We start from the raw sequence: 20,411 nt of genomic DNA, 5'->3' as shown, positions 1-20,411 counted from the left end.
TATTCGCGTGTTAATATAATCAGATATTCTTCGATGTATTATTATAAAAAAAACCTAATATCTAGCATCTGGCTCTTGTCGCACCCTACATTGTGTTCTTTCAATTAACGTCAACTTAGAATTTTCTTTTACGAGTCATCCCGAACTCGGATGAGTAACGCCTCCTTTCGTTGGCCGATGATGTAACCGCGATAGCACTGATGTCTTGGGCCACTATCGCGATCAATTTGTCAATTGTATTTGCATATTAGATGGACCCTGAATCTGCCTGAACCCGCCGCTTAATGGAGGCGTCCTCGTAATAGCGATGCATGTAACGAGCACCGTCTTCCGAGAATCATACGTGTGCAATGATTCACCACGCGACCGAGTGGGGAGAATAGAATGACGACATTCTCGAGGTAGGTATTCGGTGTGTAAATACGGGCAAACGTACGGCGACTTCGTCGTAATCTCCCAAACGCTTCTCGAATCCACGGCCCGATAAAGGGTCTCCCGGAAATGGAACTTGTATCCGCATTGCAAAGGAGGGAAATTCGAGCGTGACAAATATCGTTCGACTCGCATTTTTCTAAGCTGATTTGTCGCGATATTTTTATTTTTCTAGGATTTGTACGTGCGATTGACTGCGTGAAAAATTATCGAAATAAAACTTTCCATTTTAACAAAGTGACAATTTTTAGATCGACAATCTTTCTCTACATCATTTTTTTCCTAACGGTTTATGTATAATAATTTTATAATTTTTTTAACAATTCGCCTTAAAAATGTTAAAAATGTAAACACAATTGTTCTGCGTCTTCCATGTCTTATATTCTTGCTACTTTTATTCTTAACTTACACATCCCGCGATGTTTTCATTAGTTATTTTTTGCCATTCGTATGTTATTCTCTTGTATAAACCTGAACTGGTAATTTTGCATACTTAATTTGTTTTGAGACTTTAAACGCGATCGCACGATTCCCGATATGGCATCGCCTGGCGCTAAAGCGGCACTACGTTAATCACGCCTTCCCGGATACCTGGAATCGCGGACTAATTAACATTCGGTTATTCTTACGCACGTTTATATCGACGTAATCGATATCAGGTCTCGAGTCGATAGCGGTTCGTAATCTGTCGCCATATAAAGCGACATTACCGGCGCGCAACCGTTTCCTCTTATTAATCGGACTTAGCTATTCTGACTCGGGCCGGAATTACGAGTCGCCACTGGTCCATTCATTCGACCGATGATGTAATTGCAATCGTACTACTACGTGCCGCTGAATTGGACGGACAAAAGCAGGGTCGTCGGTGCGAGATGCATCATCGGTGATGCAACTGCTGCTGTGATACTATTTTCGCGCTTCGTCATCGATCCAAAAATTTCGTGATTTTTGGAACTTAAAAAATGCTTCCCCCCCTCTCTCTCTCTCTCACTCTCTCTGCGATAGAATCTGCTTATTTAAAATATTTCGTATGAAGAATTCAAGACACATATTCTTCTCTGCTTATAATTCTTTGATAACAAAAGTTTAGCATTTAAAATATATATTGCATTCATTAATTTAAATGTGCTCAGTTTATCATAAATAATACTTGTTTAGCTATAATTTAATTTTATTCTAATAATTAACATTGCATCAATGTCTTTAATGAGTTAGAATAAAAAATTATTACAATACTTTCAAGATTTGGAGAAAAATCCATTCCGCGCAGCGTCTTAATGAATAAGAATATGATGTTGGAAAAAAGTTTTCCAATATTAGCTTAGCTTTTTGATCATGGAACACATATTACCCTTTTTTATCGTTCGTATAAATATTCATAGAAACTTGTGTTGCAAATTGTAGGTCAATCGCGACGGCTATTGGCAATTCAGACGAGCTGAGGCCTTGAACTTGGTCTCGAGGAGGACGAATAACAAATGTGATACGATCGCCGTGACTCGGTCTAGTGACTCACTTTCGCGAGTCAAGGATGCGACGATTCTTGTCAAAGCGCGATCTCTGGGAAGTCGTAAATCGCCGGTTACCCAACTGTTCGTAACATTGCTCTGCCTACCAGGAAGCAGCTTCCAATACCAACAAAACTGTAACGGAGATATATCTCAGCGTGAGCCGAGGGCAAAATTGGATCTCACGGAAATAGAATCGACTCATCTATGAAGTGGAATTCAAACAGTCGTCACTTCCGGAAATATTGACTACTCCGTTTTTGATCTCACGTATTTACATCATCGATCAATAAACATCTCTCTGAAACGTGGAGAGGAATCGAGGAATCGAGGTATTCTACGCATAAATTAAAAGCGATCTTACATGAGTTTGTACAATTGTTTCATAAAGAAATTCATTCTTCTCGCTGCCGAACGCAATCGAAATGATTTATTTGAACATTTTCAGAACAGTCTAAATGAAACTTACGTTTTGGCAAATTTACTTCATCATAAGTGATTTACTTAGTTATCAAATTAACTACCATTGAATTAAAAACATTCGAAAAAGTCAATCGCCCGCCAAGGATTATTTTCGTGCTTCAAACGTTTATCAACGTAACGATGAAGAAAATTAAATGTATTTGTTAAATTCCCTTGGGAAAATTTACGTTAGAAAACCTTGAAATTTTATTTAAAAAAATAGGAAGTATAAAAAGTAAATTTGGATACTTCAAACTTGTACGTAAGGCAAACTTAAAACTTACTTTAGGCATGTCAAGGAAAACTTTAAACGTTTTTACGACCAATCAAAGTAATTCAGTTACTAATTGTGGGTTGCTGTCTTTTTTTCCCAGAGTACCGCGCACGGTTTTCTTCTTACGAGAAAGTGCTATGCCGCGCGGCCCTCTAGCGGCAGTTTCGACAAAGTGTCCAAAACCACTCAGAAATTTCTCAAGTAAACTTTCACCTTCTTCAAGTAAACTCTTAGACTTGAAAGAATACTTTTAAATCCAACGATCCGCGTACAGAGCCAAATAGCGACGCAAATACCCGCGTGAGAAGAGCGAGTGGAGGATTAAAGAATTCGCGAGGGAGAAAGAGAGAGAGAGAGAGTGAGGCAATCAAGGTACAGCCTCCTAGGTTCGATTGGTCCGAATGTTTCGCATAGCGTTCGGTGCATCGAACCTCTCTCTCGCCGATCTAAAGATCTCGCAGGCAGGCCTGTTCTATTAGGATGCCGGACATAACTATAGAGACTCAAGGATGCGCCTGGTTTTACCACCGGCACGCCGTGCGCGAGGCGTTTACTGCCCCCGAGAATTTTCATTCTCGGCCGGATAATTATCTCCGATGCACCGCACCGTCCGGTATGAGTGCCCTCGCAGTCGTAAAAGTGCGCGCTTTTCCCCTTTCGCAAATGGAAAAACCACAGCCGCGCGGCTGTTCTCCGTCGCGCTAATAATATACATAACACGGGAATAATTGGCGTGTGTAATAAGCGACGGACAAAGAGTCTAAATAATCTGTGGGAATAAACGAGGGTATTAAGAAATTAATGCAAAAAGTAGAAACGATAGATTTAAAGGGGAGGAAAGAGCGAGCGGATAGCTGCGCAATATCCGAGCGATAAATTCGCTTCGGACGTGCTCGGCGGGGCCTCTCGCGAAAGTTTAATTTAACCATCGCGCGCGTCTGTGCGGACTTAAAACCGCGTCAGCTTCCTAGCCGGTGCACATTGCTCCTCTAGACGCGGCGTTGCATCTAAATCGAGATGCACTTCAATCGCGGTGCAACGCGCTTTGCAACTAAACTCGAACGCTTAACAGACCCGACGAGGCCGCGTCGCAGAGATCATTCCAACAATATATAATCAAACCGCAAAATTCTCCACCAAATTTCTTGCTATACATACATATATACGTTTCTTAATTATACATTTAAACCTATTTGATATTTCGTAGCCGCGTAACGTAAGCTTTACGTTCTTTCCTAAATTCTTCATTCCGTTTCGTCAACTTTTATCTTGCTCCCAAAGTTCGTTGTATTTTTAGACACCACTTTTTAACCGATATCTAATCGCGAGCCGCGTACAATTAGTTTCATCAACGACGTAATGATACAAAACGAGTCTGGCAACCGGTCGCACGCGTATAACTCTATCTCGTCGCGGGGCTCGCGATGATTCACGGCTCCTTATCGGAGGGCACTTACACACGTGGTTTCCTTCGCGACGATAAGGCAGACGCGCGAGCATGAGAAGGCGAATAATATTTTCATTCGCGCCGCTATTTACGGCGAAGGCGGCGGCTCTTCCGTGGAAAAAGATGATCCGTCTTCGCGCGAAGCTCGTTACCGCAGGAATTGCGGGCGTGTGTGCGGAGCGCGAGCGGGAATGAGTGAGTCATTAGGCACTTTTCGTTAATTATTTCGCCACCTGGAGCGACTTAATTGCCCTAATGGATCGCTCTCGGCGATAACGCGTCGCGCATTAATCTCGAATATTTGCGCCCGGAAGAATCATTTGTATCTGAATAGATATTTCTCGATTAAATGCCGAATATTACAGAAAGCTTCGCTCGTTGTCTGATTAATATCGATTTTTAAGTAGTATTGTTTTAATATCACCGTTACACCTTTATTAAATGGAATCACCTACAAATTTAATTTATTTAATACAAGTCTCTATTTCCAATGTCCTTTCTGTATCAATGCAGACTAATTTTAATTCCTGGTTAACAAGGTTTTCTACACTGAAAAAAAATCTGATTGATTAAATTCACCCAGTCGTCTGTTAGAAAATGGACGAATCGGAATTCCTTTAGGATTTACCAGATTTGTAGTGAAGTCTTAGCAAACTTTTGGTTATGAAATATCTTTCATGGTAAATCCTAAAGGAATTCTGGTAAGCCCTAAAGAAATTCTGGTAAATGCTAAAGGAATTCTGATTCGTCCATTTTCTAACAGACGACTGGTTGAATCTATCAGATTTTTTTTCAGTGCATCTTTTTCCCAAAACCAGAAAAAGACAAAAAGTAAGTTAAACCGGGATCAAAGTTGATCTGCATTGGTAGAAATGGGCACAAGTCTTTGATCGCGAATCATACGATTTCGTGAAATGTACAAACACCTCTCTCTCTCTCTCTCTCTCTCTCTCTCTCTCTCTCTCTCTCTCTCTCTCTCGTTTACTAAGAATTTCTTCGAAGATGTAATTCACCTATGCGAGTTTGCAGGTTTCAACCTGCACGCAGGTGATCACACGAGTTGTCAGGATGAGTCACAATGCGCGCACCTCCGGGATATCTTCGTATACTCGAGAAGGCAGTTGCAGAACGGGAGATGAAGTGATTCATCTCAGCAAGCCTCTCTCCCTCTCTCTCTTCCTCGTTCTGTTATCTGACACGCGAAAAATTCATTGCAATTGCTATGCAAATATGCTGAAAATACGCCTTATGTCATACGAGCGCGGTGAAATCATCCGTTAATTATTAACGAATCGCTCGCAAAAAATCGCGTTGCGTGATCGATGATTATCGCGGAAATTTATAGCAATTTTCTAAATGTACAAATGTGTAGCGTGAATCATTACGGCAACGATATATCAAAACAAGGAGCTAATTTCAAATTAATCGAAGCATCAAGAGCGTCCGTTCCAGCTGTGTTCACGTAATTTATATATAGTTTGATTTATTAACACTTTGCCAATTACACCTCAAACATGAATGAGAGAGTGATATATTTATTCCTTAAGAACAGAAACCAGAAATAAATGTATCATTATCTAGAAATCAATATACTAATAATTAATAAATGTATCTTCAGGCATCAAGGAGTTTAAAGAACTTCACACTTTTCAAGTTCAAACCCTGGCTGAGGTAATATTTTTCGCAATGAATTTCTTTAACTCGAATTTGCCAGCCATTGGTCGCCATGCAATTTTTCTACATAGTTTAATCGATTACTGGCGTTAAATTATTCTTTACGTTATTTACACTTTTCCTCCAAATTCTTTATGAAGATCGCCCGAAGTATCGAAACACGCTACTTTGTAAAATATTTTATGGAATTTTTGCAAGGAACGTGGCAAAATCTTTAGAATATAGCGGCCCACTTTATGCAAAGCAAAAAGGAAGCTGCTTCGATGCACTGCGCGTATTCATACATTAAATTCGAAGCGATTCGGGCGAGCTTGAATGAACGAGTGGATGAATGAAAGACTCGTGAATCATTCGAGCAGGAAGTTCAAGGTTGCCCGTTACGATACCGAGAGGGAGAGAGAAAGAGAGAGAGAGACGCATGCCTATATTGCATTGTGCGTTATCAAGAGCACGCAATGCGTGCGGTCATTCAACATCCTTCTGCCGCGAACTCTGGGAAAGGGTCGATCACCCCGACGGCAGCTTCCAGAGGAAAGAGGAACGCACTCGCAATTAGCGAGAATGTAACCACATCCTGTGCGATATCGTTTCTCTAAATATTTTCGAAACGTACCCCTCGAAAAGTCCCCGGGGTTACTACGGCAAGACAACCTGAGAATAGTCGAACATTATTTCAGGAATGTCTCCTCGGGATACTTCTGGAAAGTGACAATCTGCAGTGATCGGTTCCGATAACTGCATTAGCTGCTATTGAAAATACGAAGATATCAGGAAAATATTCCATGCTCGCGTGTACAAAAAAAATATTCTTTACAGAGAAAACTCGCAGTATCGTACGAGTTCGTAATGACGATAAATTCTTAGATGACTTTCTCTCCTAAATTCTGCGAAAAGGACTTGGATTTAAATTTAAAAAGAAGATTCTGCCAATCGTATGGCACTCGGGTGAAATTGAGAATAAAGAGAGAAGAAGCGATAGCAAGGGCCGTCGTTTCATGTTGACCGCAGAAAGGGGATCGCCTTTACGGTCGCCGATCGTGGTTTCCGAAAGAGGCCTACGGGAAGGACGGCGATGATATCGAAGGGGGCAGAAATTCGGCCGCGGTGACTCACGTCCCGCGCTCGTGCGCGCGCGCATGGAAACGCGAACGAGACCACACGGGGCACACGGGTTCCCATAGCCGGGGGCCAAGGCAACCTCGGCGACGAATGCCGGTGAGTCACGAAGGAATTCCAGCCGTGCGAGCACGGCCGGGCCCCGCGAACGAGAAAGAGAGAAAGAGAGAAAGGGGGCCCCGGATCCCCCCTCACGCCTCTAGGTCAGTAGACTCGCGCTGTTGCGTATCTGCTCGCGTGTTTTGGCGACGACGTGCGTGCGTGCGTGCGTGCGTGCGTGCGCGCACGCTTCTGCGGGACATGATTTACTGCTGGCTTGAGAATATTTATACTTGTCACATCAATGTTGTACAATGCAATAAAAAAAGAATTATCGTTAACAATTAATCAAATTCATGAGGCCCGTATGTAATAAACACAAAGGAACAAGAGCCATGACGGGATATTAGTGTCTGAATAATTTGGGATTATTAGAGGAAAGTCCTGTATTATGAGATAGGATTCTAATATGAGACAGCAGGTTTTCAACACCCAAAGTTACCCACAACACTTCTTTCCCAACGATTACACGATCTAACAGTGAATTTTCCACTGAACAGATTTCACTCCAAGGGCAAATAAATTCACGGTGGACCCAACAGACGATGCCTATTAGTTTAACAGAAACCCCACTATCTCATTAGGCTATTAGTGTCCGAATAATTTGGAATTGTTAATATTAGAGGAGAGTCCTGTATTATGAGATAGGATTCTAATATGAGACAGCAGGTTATCAACACCCAAAGTTACCCACTAAACTTCTTTCTCAATGATTACACAATCTAACAGTGAATTTTCCACTGAACAGATTTCACTCCAAGGGCAAATAAATTCACGGTGGACCCAACAGACGATGCCTATTAATTTAACAGAAACCCCGCTATCTCAATATTTTTTTTGTCTTACTTTTGCACGGCGTATTGAATGTAAGGAAACGGTCTACTTCGTGGGCGACTTTTTTCAGGCTTCCTTTGCGGTGAGCCACATTTCTTAATTACGCACGTAGTCGCTCGCGCTGCGAGAGGTATCGGATGGCAATTATCGTTCGAGAAGGATGAGGCGTAGAAAAAGATGCATGAGAAATTCATGATGCGACGGGCGCACTCCTCACGGAGGGGCGCGGATGCACGCGGAGCGCATTGCCGTGACTCATCGCTCGCGAGCTGCCTCACCGCGAGCGGTGCAGAATGCGAAAGTCAAATGCCCATCTCGTCTTGCGTGTCGTTATATTGTACGTACATGACAATGCCGGGGATATTGCACTGTTGGCTGCACCGTTATAGTGGCCAGAGATCGTGGCGGTCGGTACTGGCTCTTGCATACAAATGCACCACAGCTCTGCCCGAATCGCATAAAGTTGTACTTGAATTGACAAGTTTATGTAATCGGTAAACGACAAATTGATAAGACACCGAACGCGGCAGCGTATTTTATACGATAATTATGGTTAAGTGAAGAGGAATGAAGAATTTTATCGGCTCACTGAGATCCCGCGACAAGGAGCTCACCTTGATTCTTAAAACTTGAGTTTAATTTAATTTGTTGCGCAAGATTTGCATGAAAACGCACAAGCGCGCAAATGGTGAGGCGCTAGTAAACCTGCTTCGTACAATATATGTGTAAATTGATTTTTGATCAAGGGTTTGCGTATTTTTGATGGCCCCATTCACCGCGAAGCTCTTTAGAAATTTATTCGCGTCGATAAGCCGACCCAGCGTGGATCCGGCCATTGTTCGCAAAAAGATATGTGTTTGTACAAACCCAGACGGCGATATTCGCCGCATTCGGGGCACAAAGGACTCTCGGGAGGAAAAAAAGAGTAGCGGAGATCCAGTCTCGCGGCGATTCACATGGAAATTAAAAGGAGCACTCACCTGAAACAGAGAAAAAAAAACAGCGTTTCTTTAGTCACGTGATCGTCGCGCAACAAATTACAATATGAATAGACGAAACGAGATACATCGGACCCCTTTTATCACGAACCCCCGACGTGTTCTACGCCCACCACGTGTCCACCGCCAGCTACCACGCGACGGCTAAAAATTAAACGGATTATATCGCCCTTTTCCGCGACTGAGTTATTCATTTCACAATAATAGTAAAATAATGACAATTGCCGCGTGAGTCGCGCACGGGGAGAATTTTCTTTCAAAATTTATCCTGAAAATCATGTAATCGTAGGAGAACATGGCATTTTGAAGAACTTATGAGAGTTTCAAAAACGTTCAAAAATTCTTCGAAATGCCATGTTGTCCTGAAAACCATGTAATCGTGGAACAACGTGGCATTTTGAAGAACTTTACGAGAGTTTTTAAATTTCACCAGTTACTAGTAAAATGTATGGTGAAATTTAAAAAACTCACCAAGTTCTTCCCTTCTCGGTGTCCCGTTCTTTTTCCCCCTTCCCGTTTCTTCCTCCATCTGATAAACACATACGAGACGTTTGGTAAATAATGATACAATCCGTCGCAATTAAAGAAACAAGCACCGAATAACAAGCGCCGCCTCGAAGTAAATTATAATATAATTGTAAATGTAATGAGTAATCACTTCTTTCTTCTTGCTGTTCTTTATTGAGTTCGGATTCAGAGAATTGTGGCAAAATTCTTCATTCCATTAAACAGACAAAAATCACATGCATTTTACTAGTAAAATGTACACTAAATACACTAATTACTAGTAAAAAGTATCGTAAAATTTCAAAAAGCTCGTAAAATTCTTCAAAATGCCGTGGTGTCCCACGATTGCATAATTTTCAGGATAAAAATTTTAAGAGAAAATTCTCTCCGTGTGCATATCTGAGCAAGAAATACATTGATAAAATACGTCAATACAAAAGTAGTTTCCTCAGTTTTATCATACCGACAGAAAAATTGTACTTAACGTAACATAAACGTTTCGGAAATTTGTATTACGTATGCGAATTTTCATACCAATTTGCGATTCTTGTCCGTTTAATGGAATGAAAAATTTTGCCGCAATTCTTCTGAATCCGAACTCGATAAAGAACAGCAAGACGAAAGAAGTGATTACTGATTACATTTATAATTACACTTCGTTGTTATTCGGTGCTTGTTTCTTTAATTGCGACGGAATAATTGTATCATTATTTACCAAACGTCTCGTATGTGTTTATCAGATGGAGGAAGAAACGGAAGGGGGGAAAAAGAACGGGACGCCGAGAAGGGAAGGCGAGGACGAGGAAAACGCGTGGGCATCGCTAATCAGGAACGGCGCCACTCGAGGCGGATGATCAACCTGCGAGTCTGCGAGGTGCGCCGATAAAAGTGCGCACGAGGCGCAGGAAGAGAACCGGGGGGAGGAAAACGAGCGAGAAAACGAGATCCTGTAAACTCTCGACGCAATGTAAACGACCGCGCGATCGCGATGGTGATCGTGCGCCCGCTTACATCAGGGATTCGCTACCGCACTCACATGTAACGAGACACATGCTGGAAACATGATTCGCATCATTCGCGGAGTGCGCCTAATTTTCGTTTATACATTATAAGGAAAGATGTTCATCTTCCTCCGTGAACAAAACGGAGAAGAAAATCAGAGAATTAAGAATATATATCTTTTGAAATAGGAAAAAACTAGGTATTTCTCTAAAAGTTAAAAAATTATTTTCCCTCTTAAAGTAGGAAAGTTCCACAATCACAGTTGTTTCGGGGAATAAAGAGACGTTTATCTGATAATCGGTAGATCAAAGTTTCCGAGGGTACGTTAAAAAAGCGAACGTGCACTGAAAAAAATTTCTGGTTGAATATGGACGAATCAGATAATTCCTTTAGGATTTACCAGAATTCCTTTAGGATTTACCATTTCTGTAGGATTACAGGAATTCTGGTAAATCCTAAAGGAATTCTGGTAAACCCTAAAGGAATTATCTGATTCGTCCATATTCAACCAGAAATTTTTTTCAGTGTGGCTTTTCTCGAAGCGCGGATTTCCATGTCATTTTTCCTGCCCGTTGGCGCTTATTGTACAATATTAAAAGAAGGACATAAATAACAACGTTGTAAATTATTGCCTTTGTAATCACGATCGTAAAGTCCAATTTGATTTCTTAAGGCGATGACTTTTGTCTTTTCTATTTTTATCTAAATGTCAGCGCGTAATTAAACGAATCATTAAGTATCGAGAAACCGATTGCGCCTGGAAGGCCGATACACATTGTCGCGGGGGAAAAAAGTTTTCCTGCGAAACGGGTCACGTGAGTACATTAGAATGCTAATCCTTACGCCTGTAGGATCGTTAGTCCTTACAAAGTGCGAGATAGCGCACCGCCGAGAGATTCCTCCGTCCGCAAGGACACGAGTCAATTATCTTTTTTTTTCATCGCTTTACATCTTTTACTGTCGTTCTACGTTTATAACAGCGGCGATCGTTGCAGATATAATAAACGACGCAAAAAGTTCTCTCGAAATAACGTCCGTGAATTTTTTTGCGTCTGCCAACTGCGCAATTACAATAATTAAAGACGCAGTAAGTTTGTAGACGCTACAAAATCTAAACTGAAAAAAACCTCATAAAACAAAAATATTATATTTCAAACTCACGTGCGTAAGTTATATATTTATTCAGCGAATATATATTTTTTATTATATTAGTTTATAAATCATTCGATCGAACTTTTCGAGTGTTATTCTCTCTAAACCTCAAACGCATAATTATGAATCGTTTTATCTCGATTGCCAAAAATGAATTACACGAATCGTTCCTCGTCTCAAAACATTCTGGCAATACGGGAGTGTTTCAATTGCAGAAAAAAAAATATATATGAAACGCAACGGAGAACATCCTTGGAGCGCCGCGTTCTAAAATCGTACAGCGGTTTTCGAGCGCGTCAATATTATGCGTCCCGAAATAAATACGCAAAAACGACGCCGATGACGATGACGGCGGTGAAGACGACGTCTGAATTCCTTCGGAACTTCTACTTTGAAGCACCGCGACGTCGGCCGCATTCCGTTATCGCACGTGCAATTCTCGTAAAGTCAAATGAACCAGGCGCCAGCTGCAACGCGAAACGGACTAACGGGATGCTTTAATACGACCTTCTCATTCCCATAAAAAGGATTTCATAATCACGCCGGGGAAAAAAAAGCCGCACAAACGCATACCTGCTCAAATCAAATTCATTAAGAATCGCTTCGATTCTCGTGCATCATTAAGCGAAACATTTTTTTATGTAGTTTCGCGGAAAATCAACGTGAGCAAAGGTTTAAGTCGAGTCTTATTTAAAAGTAAAATATTACATTTGTCGCATACAATTAAAGGTGCGTTTGTATAAAGTTCCCCGAGTAAAAACGTCGGTAAGAAACGACGATTGAAGATTAAAGGCGACTCTCGCGTGTTACGAAATAATGAACGGAAAACAAAATTCTGCTTTTAATTGTCGTATCGTGCACGCGTGTATTTTATGTGTGCAATATTTACGGAAACAGCCCGGATAAACAGCACAGTGTGCCACGCACAAAGTTAACGTCTCTTTTCCTTCGATCTGAAACCGATGACTCAGGAATGACATTTTCTCCCCATAGCCGGTGAGACGCGCGCGTGTCGCGTTGCATACGATTTGCGTGACATTTCTGCGACAACAGAAATACGATTCGACGGCTAGGCTACGTTGTGACGGCGATATTCGACGCCGCGGCGACCGGCCAGTCAAGTTTACATCCCGACACGACGATACCTGTGTACCCGATGTGCGTGAACGATCGTGTAACTGCGCGACATGCAAACGAGACAGACCCGCTTACGTCGAAATTAATAATTAAAAAACCGTTGGGAAAAAAACCGTTAAAAAAAGACACCGATTCCAAGAGACGCGATCTGGTTTTTTATGCCGATTTTAAAACCAGATCTATGCACGTGACCTTTGAAAGAAGCGACTCTTTGCCTCGCCGCGATGTATCTGCTGCTATTAATTTAATTCCGTAATAATTTTAGATTTTATCGCCGTGAAGAGTTATTACACTTGTCCGACATGAATATTAATTGCCTTTACAGCGAGATACCATTGCTCGAAATAGCGCTCTCCATCATGCTTACGAAGATCGAATCAAGTGCCAATGATTGAGTGTCACTCAAACACCATATTTATGTAAATACGTTTAACGAGGACCAAGATTGCATGTTAGAATCCTCGAGCGCTCTTAAGTCCGATTATCGACGCGGATTGGATTGGGATTGGCCAAGAGAGTCTTCCAGCGAACGAGAGTCGATTAAATCTCCGGCTGCTTTGTTCTCATTGGCTAGAGGACAATCGCCAATCGCCAATCCCAGTCCAATCCGCGTCGACAGTTGCTAGTCTGATTCGGCCTTAAAGCCCGTATCAGACTACGGATTGAGATTGGGATTAGACTGAAATTTGACCAATCGCAGTAAAGTTTACTAATCTCGAGTTTAGTAACCTTTACTCTAATTGGTCAAATTTCAATCTAATCCCAATCCCAATCCGTAGTCTGATACGGGCTTAAGGCCGATTATCGACGCGGATTGGATTGGGATTGGCGATTCGCCAAGAGAGTCTTCTAGCGAATGAGAATCGATTAAATCGCTGGCTGCTTTGCTCTCATTGGATAGAAGACAATCGCCAATCGCCAATCCCAATCCAATCCGAGTCGACAGTTGCTAGTCTGATTTGGCCTTTACGTGTCTCGCGTAAATACTCCTATCTGGTACTAATTGTGGGCATTAAATCATAGCGTTACCGCATCTCTTATTTATCTCCGGAACGTTTCAGCGAGCCCAGAATCCGCTACACTGCAATAACACTAATCCTCAAATGTGAATGATACGTATTGTTAAGCCTAAGCTCCCTAGACGTCTCGTCGTATCATGGTCGCAAATTAAACACATCCGGTCTCCAGTCCGACACGCGGTAGCCTTTGTGAAGAAGACCCCACATCGATTCTGTAAGAAGCGACCCGTTAGATTTCGTCGGCGTCATTCGCGTATTAATCGAGAGATAAATAAAAAAAACAGAGGTGACCGTGCTTGTAAGGACCTCCGTCGTTCTAACAAAGCCACCTAGCAGCGAGAGCTTCTATTCCACTTATGTCCATTTCTACCAAAGCAGATTAATTTTTATCTCGGTGTAACCTACCCTTTATCGTTTTCTAGTTTGGAAAAAGATAAAAAGTAAGTGAGACTGGGATGAAAGTTAATCTGCGTTGGTAGCAATGGGCAGTAGCCATGTAGAATCTCGTTTCGCATGTTATCTCTATTAGTACCTCTCGGTAATTATCTCATTAATTATATTACATAAACGCGCGAACAAACGGGGAGAAAATGATAAGCCAAACGAGCGGGTCCTGAATTATCATCGAGACAAAGATCCCGGCGGGGATGAAATTAACAGACAGATGTAAATTTCTCCGAAGGCGTCGAAAACAGCATTCTATCTCCCAACTCTCGGCAATTTAATGCGAGTTACGCTTAATGACCAACCGCTTCATTGTCTTAACAAGACCACTCCTTCCCTCAACCTTTTTTTGTACGTATTTATTTCGAGGATAAAGAACGAAGGAAAGGCGCCTCGAAGACAGGGCTGCAAGTGGAATTCAGAGACACCGTAAAATGTTGGTTGTCTAATCATTCGACATCATCGTTTTCAAGGTGGTGGAAAAAAAACATAGCGTGTAAATTCTTAATTTATACGGAACAATAGATTAAACATATTCTGCGCTACGATAAATTTCATTTCGGCATAAATAATTTGCCGGCAGATGTGGTAAAGGTCAATTGGTTAATTTAATTTCTTAATGAAGTTATTAATTTCATATCCCAGAGGAGGATTAAATGCCAATGCTGCGATAACGAAATGTCAAATCCCACGTGCATATAGAGATTCTTAATGTTAAAATTCACGCGGACGACTCCAGTTAACGTGGACGAAGACCGGGAACGGAGAGGACCAGAGGACTGAAAGGGAGAGGGTGAGAGGAAAAAGATCCGAGAGTGCCGCCCACGGAGAGCGGATGCCGGGTCGGCGGGGTCACCTCTCCGGCAAAATGAATCTTTTATGCCTCTCTTATGACGGAATCGCTTTTACGATGTTGCTTCGCGTCCTCGCGCGTGCGAGAACGAGGCGTTCTTTCTCCGGGCTTGACAAGAAAGAAAATCGGACCCGGCCGGTTCACCGATTAACGTTAAAACGATCGAATGGAATCGGAGCACGAATCGGACTAAATCTGATCAAAAAGAGCAACGCTGATTGCATGAGCGGGACATTTAATCGCATATATAAAAATTTGATTTTAAGTAAAATAATTATGATTGAGAGAGAAAGAGAGAGAGAGAGAGAAAACGCGGCTACGCAGAGTATCGTGCAAATTGCCTCAATTACGAACGACCGTACAATTCTAATACGACAGGAAGAAAAGGATAATTTATATGAGCCTCAGAAGGAAGCGGCCTACAAAAATGTTCTACTTCCTTCGGGCTAATTTCGGACACGAGCGCGGCAGCTTCTCTAACGCGAGGTCTCGTCCGCTTCGTACACGTGAAAGAGCCGTCCTCTCTCTCTCACTCTCTCTCTCACTTTCGTGCGATATATTGATATTAATGTCGTCCCGACGGCCATGGGGCATCCGCTTAATGAGAACGATCGTCGCTCGTGCCACGAGCCACCCTATTATTCAATTCAACAACGCAACCCCACGTGTCCAGTGACGCCTTCTAATTGCTTGTCGGAAAAATTCCTAGACGTGTCCACGGATAATCGCGGACGCTTCAAGTTTTCAATAAACTTTTAAGAAACGGTTCGTCGGGGATCGTGAAAGAGATGGATCTTTTGCGCAGCTAAAAACTGCTGCACAGAATATTCCAAGAATCAAATTATATCCAAAATCGTGAAAAAGAGCCTCTAAGCTGTCAATTACTTCATACCGTATATTTTAGATAACACGTGTGAGTTTTCTCAATGTTTCTCTACTTTGACAAAAACGATTAATTGTACGTGCAGTCATAAACGACGCGTCCAGCTCGACGCATCGCGGTAAAACTGAATGAAAAATAACGAGGCGTGAAAAACGCATAGGCGACACCGAACCAAACGAGACAAATGCTTTTCTGCTACGAGGAAACTATTCTAAATATAACGAGACCTAAATACAACGCTGTAGAGAGGGGGGGGAGAGAGAGAGAGAGAGAATTATATACAGAATTATATACAGCAGCGAGTCTTACGAGGAAACTGTATAAGAAAGTATCTTATAACCACAAATTTCCGATCTTCATAACGTAATTAATTCGATATGAATTTAATAAGAAATAAAAAGGCATCTTTGATAAGTCGTGCTAAGCAAACAGCGAAATAGAAACTTTGAAAATACAAGAAATCAGGTTGAATAATTAACATATCCTGTGAAAAGCTTAACAAACTATTAATTACAAGTGTAAACGCCATTTAGGACCTGGCACAGCTGGAGGTAGCCACTTAAATTACTATGTGAATCCAAATACCGTATTCAGTACAGGCGAGGGGGGTTATCGTAATAAAATGCTACACAGTTGAAAAATTTGTGTTAAATTTAACAGATATCATTCAACAGATTAACCTGTGTTATGTCCGTTTGTAACGGTGCGCAGGATGGGGAAAAAACGGTATATGGATTTATATAGTAATTTAAATGGCTACCTCCAGCTGTATCAAGTCCTAAATGGCGTTTACTCTTGTAATTGATTTACATCTTAAAGGACCGAGTTAAAAATTTAGTTGTTTAACAAACTGTATATAAATCTAGAAGGTTTAGTCTCGAATCGCAAAGAAGTTCGATCGGTTTTGCAATTAGCAATATACACCAGGAACTAAGAAGTTGTTTTGTAACATAATTGGCGTGTCCGTTTCGCGATAAATAAAGCGGCACGCGTGTAATTTCAAATGACGTTCGCGTTGGCTGAAAAAAGTAATCGTTCCGCAGCTGCACACGCGAGAATTTAATAAACCAGCGGAGGGATTCAGTTAGTTGTCATTACATAAGTCATTGCCAGCTGTTCGCGAGATTCGCCACCAGCCGAAAAAGATTGCAGCCCGCCTGAAAAGTCGGACATAAGCGTGGCGACGCGCCAGAAAAGTCGCCATGAGAAATATACCGTGGCAACGCACCCGTTAATTTCTCACGCTTTATGCCCCGCGAAAGAAACGTCCGTCGCGCTGTGAAAAAGACGGTCATGTTCAGGGACAAATTTTGATCTAATCCCAAATACGAATCCAGTCATGTTTTATGCACAGAAAGAAGAAGACTATTCTTTTGAAAATATGTTTAGTTTCAACGTGAAAATCCTGAAATGATGTCGCGTTAGAGCAAGGAAAACTTACTTGAATGAAGCAATTTTATGTAATTCAATCAAGAAACATATATGCTTATTATTTAAGAATAATTTTCTTGAACGGAAAAGAAACAATATTGAATAGAAAATAATATTGTTTCAAAAAGGGGGTGCAGGAGTGATTCTGCACCTTTTGCATCTAGAATTGTCAATTCATGAAAACATTTGTGCAATATTCGAATCGGAGAACAGCATGGTATTATTGAAATTAAGTTTAGAGGCCTAACAAAAACCCACAAAAGCCACATAATTTGTATATTACACAAATGTTTTCAGGAATTGACAGTTCTAGGAGCAAAAGATGCCAAAAGTGCGGAATCACTCCAGCATCCCCTTAAAGTGACAATTATTATTACCGTAATATTGTTGAACGTAAGATTATTAAATGCTTCTAAGACGATTCTAGACTGTTGCGTTTATACAAAACAAATACGAATAGCGTGGATAAGATCAATTAATTTTAATCCTGCGATTGTGATGGAGTCTTTTTCAAGAATACAGCGTTGGCTTCTGTTTGGATAACTTTGGAAGATATGGAGAAAACAAGTCACTAAAAATCGAATATTTTATAGGCGCAATTTACGCGCAGGTAAAACTCGATTTAAACAAATAATTATCGAGGACTAAATTTTCAATTCTTAAAATTCGAAAAATATATAATTATTTTAAACTTGTGGACTCAATTCGCACACGCGCGCGCGCAAATTGAGTGAAAAAACTCCCAGGATTTTTTCCTAAAATATATCCTGAAAGTCATGTAATCGTGGGACAACGTGGCAAAGAATTTTATTTATTTGAGACTGTTTTGAAATGTCACCATACATTTAATTAGTAAAATGTATGGTAAAATTTCAAAAAGTTCTCTCGTAAAGTTCTTCAAAATCCCACGATTACATGATTTCCCGGGTAAATAAGAGAAACTTCCCTCGGTGTATTTTCAAGAGAGCAAAATCTTACGAAGAGTTTCGCCATCTTATAAGGTAAAATGCGACATATACGAGTTGACACAGATTCTTCGACATGTGACAAGCTTTACCTTCGTGTGAAGACCCGAGAAGAAGGTGCGCCGCGGCACGGAATACGATGACATGTTGATCTTGTTGACGACCATTGTCATGCTAGCTGCCAGATGGATTTCCCTCTCGCGACACGTCGGCTGCCAGGTCCGAAGTCTTCTTTTATCCGCTCGCTCGTCCTCCCTCGTGGTAGCACCGACGTGACCACTTGGCGTAGAGGACAACACGTTCGCGCTCGTCTCTATCAAATGTCCTTATCCGCACGCTCCGTCTCGAAGTGCTGTGACCATCTCAGAATTTCCGTCCAGTTACGTACCACTCGGGAAATCATCGGCAGATAATTTTCGGCACCGGCGAGAGAGCCTGAAGGTGGTAGCCCGGGCTGTCGCGTCGCGAACGATTCTCGTTATCGATGGCGCAAGATCCTCTCGACTCCGCTAAAACTTCCCTCTCGAGGATCGCGAAGATTCCCGGGGACGATCGGGACACGTCCAGCTTCTCAAACTCGACGACAATAGAAGCTCGAGGGGTCGATCGCTCTTCGTTCTGGAGAATTTATATTCACGTCCAGGTTCACCGCGCCCGAATGGATCTCCTCTTGAATCGTTCTCTCACTGCTCGGAGATCCCGCCGCAAGTTTGCTTAGGCAACGCCTGTCAAACTGCCGTTTTCATTTCCAGCGCAACATCGAATGGAGCACATTGAAGAGAGCTCTCTTCCGCGAGAGGACCTCTTCACCCGAAGAATCGGTGAGAGCCGGCGGCTCCGCGTTTCGGAATCCTCGTACTCGTCTTCGCGTTGGCCGCGCTGAGAGAGCTTCTTTCCCGCGAGGCGCTCGAGGGAAAGCCTGGAGCGAGGGAACGGAGTAGCGCAAGGCCGTCGTGGGTACCTCCAGGTCGGGCGCGCGCGAGAATACTGAGGAAACTCTCGCCGGCGGTGCTATATATAGCCTCCCTACCCCTGGCTCGAGACCGAACGAGGCCTCTTCAGGTTCGCGCCGCGCCGCTGGACGTCGGACGGCATCACCGTGACCTTCGAACCCGGGAGGGATGGTATCGAGGGACACCCCGAGGAGGGATAGAGCGCCGACCATTGGAGGCTGGACAGGAAGAGGTTCGTGGTAGGGTGGCACCAGAGGCCGGTTTGCACCGGGCGCAAACGTTGACGAGGAGATCGATTCGCCACTCGCGCGACGCGATGTATGTCGATCCGATATAACTGCCAGAGAACGACCAATGTCAGCGGAGCGGAAGGTGGGGAACATTACGGGTATGGGTGACGAATGCCTGTTCCTTCGCAAGCGAGCAAGCGCACGTGTGTATGCGTGTGGGGAACGGTCGTTGCTGAACACGCTGAACGTGATGAACGTGATGAAATAATTTGCGACGGTAGACAGGTACTGCAACGGCGATTACCATCGGCGCCACCGTAACTTTGCAAATGCAGCTGTTAAGGTGTCCACGATGCTAGGACTTGGTCCAAGTTCTAGTTTCGAGAGATGTGTAGCCAATCGACTCGCAGCTATCCCATAATCCTGGACGCGGGCCTTAACGGTGTTGCTGATAGCGCTGTGCTTGCCTGTTGCTGAAGTCAGGGATGAATCTTCGGTAGCACCTCTGGCGATTTCAACGCGTGACCGAGTTCGCGCTCACGTACGCAGGCAGGAGTGCCTGGGCATTTCTATAATGTATTCTATAATCATAGAATAGGCATTTCTGCCCGTCTGTTTGCGTCACTTGGATTCCGTAGTGTCTTCAGGTTCAAGCTGAATTCCTTTCTTGCCGCACAATTTTGTTCACGACGTTCGCCTCAGTGGTGACATTGAACGGATCTTCTCTCGTCTCCGCGTCCAATCTAAACGTTAATTCGTCAACTTCCTGCCTTTAGCACGACGCGTGATTCGTCCGAGAAGCGAATTTCCTCTGGGTCACACTTTCCTCGAACCGCACGTGTGTCGGGACGACGCAATGTGTACGCGCAACTTTTTTGCGACACTTTAAAGGCGAGCGTCAACGAGGTTTCATCGAACGCTTCTCCTCTTCTTCACGCGATGACGCGAAAGAAGAATCTCTCGGGAAGCCCTGGGGAAACAGCTGACGGCA

The 20,411-nt window shown here is 42.7% G+C and overlaps 1 protein-coding gene across 2 annotated transcripts in view; it reads right to left on the bottom strand.

Moving 5' to 3' along the window:
• The window catches only part of LOC105570662 (sterile alpha and TIR motif-containing protein 1), a 62,358-nt gene extending 43,151 nt beyond the window's left edge, over nucleotides 1-19,207 (bottom strand). The window contains exon 1 of one of the 2 annotated variants that reach the window (XR_001009604.1): nucleotides 18,330-19,207. Coding sequence is in view for 1 of the 2 variants with exons in the window: in XM_012028052.1 (XP_011883442.1) it covers nucleotides 18,330-18,410 (81 nt within the window). In the remaining variant the exon portion in view is untranslated. The remainder of the gene's footprint in view (nucleotides 1-18,329) is intronic. The other variant, XM_012028052.1, reaches the window with a different exon arrangement.
• Between the last annotated feature and the right edge of the window lie 1,204 nt (nucleotides 19,208-20,411).

Source organism: Vollenhovia emeryi, unplaced genomic scaffold (assembly GCF_000949405.1).
Source record: "Vollenhovia emeryi isolate VEMERY1.0 unplaced genomic scaffold, V.emery_V1.0 DF939120.1, whole genome shotgun sequence".
In the NCBI taxonomy this organism is placed as follows: Eukaryota; Metazoa; Arthropoda; class Insecta; order Hymenoptera; family Formicidae; genus Vollenhovia; species Vollenhovia emeryi.
The sequence above is the reverse complement of the archived record's forward strand: the minus strand, read 5'-3'. Positions and strand labels throughout refer to the sequence as shown.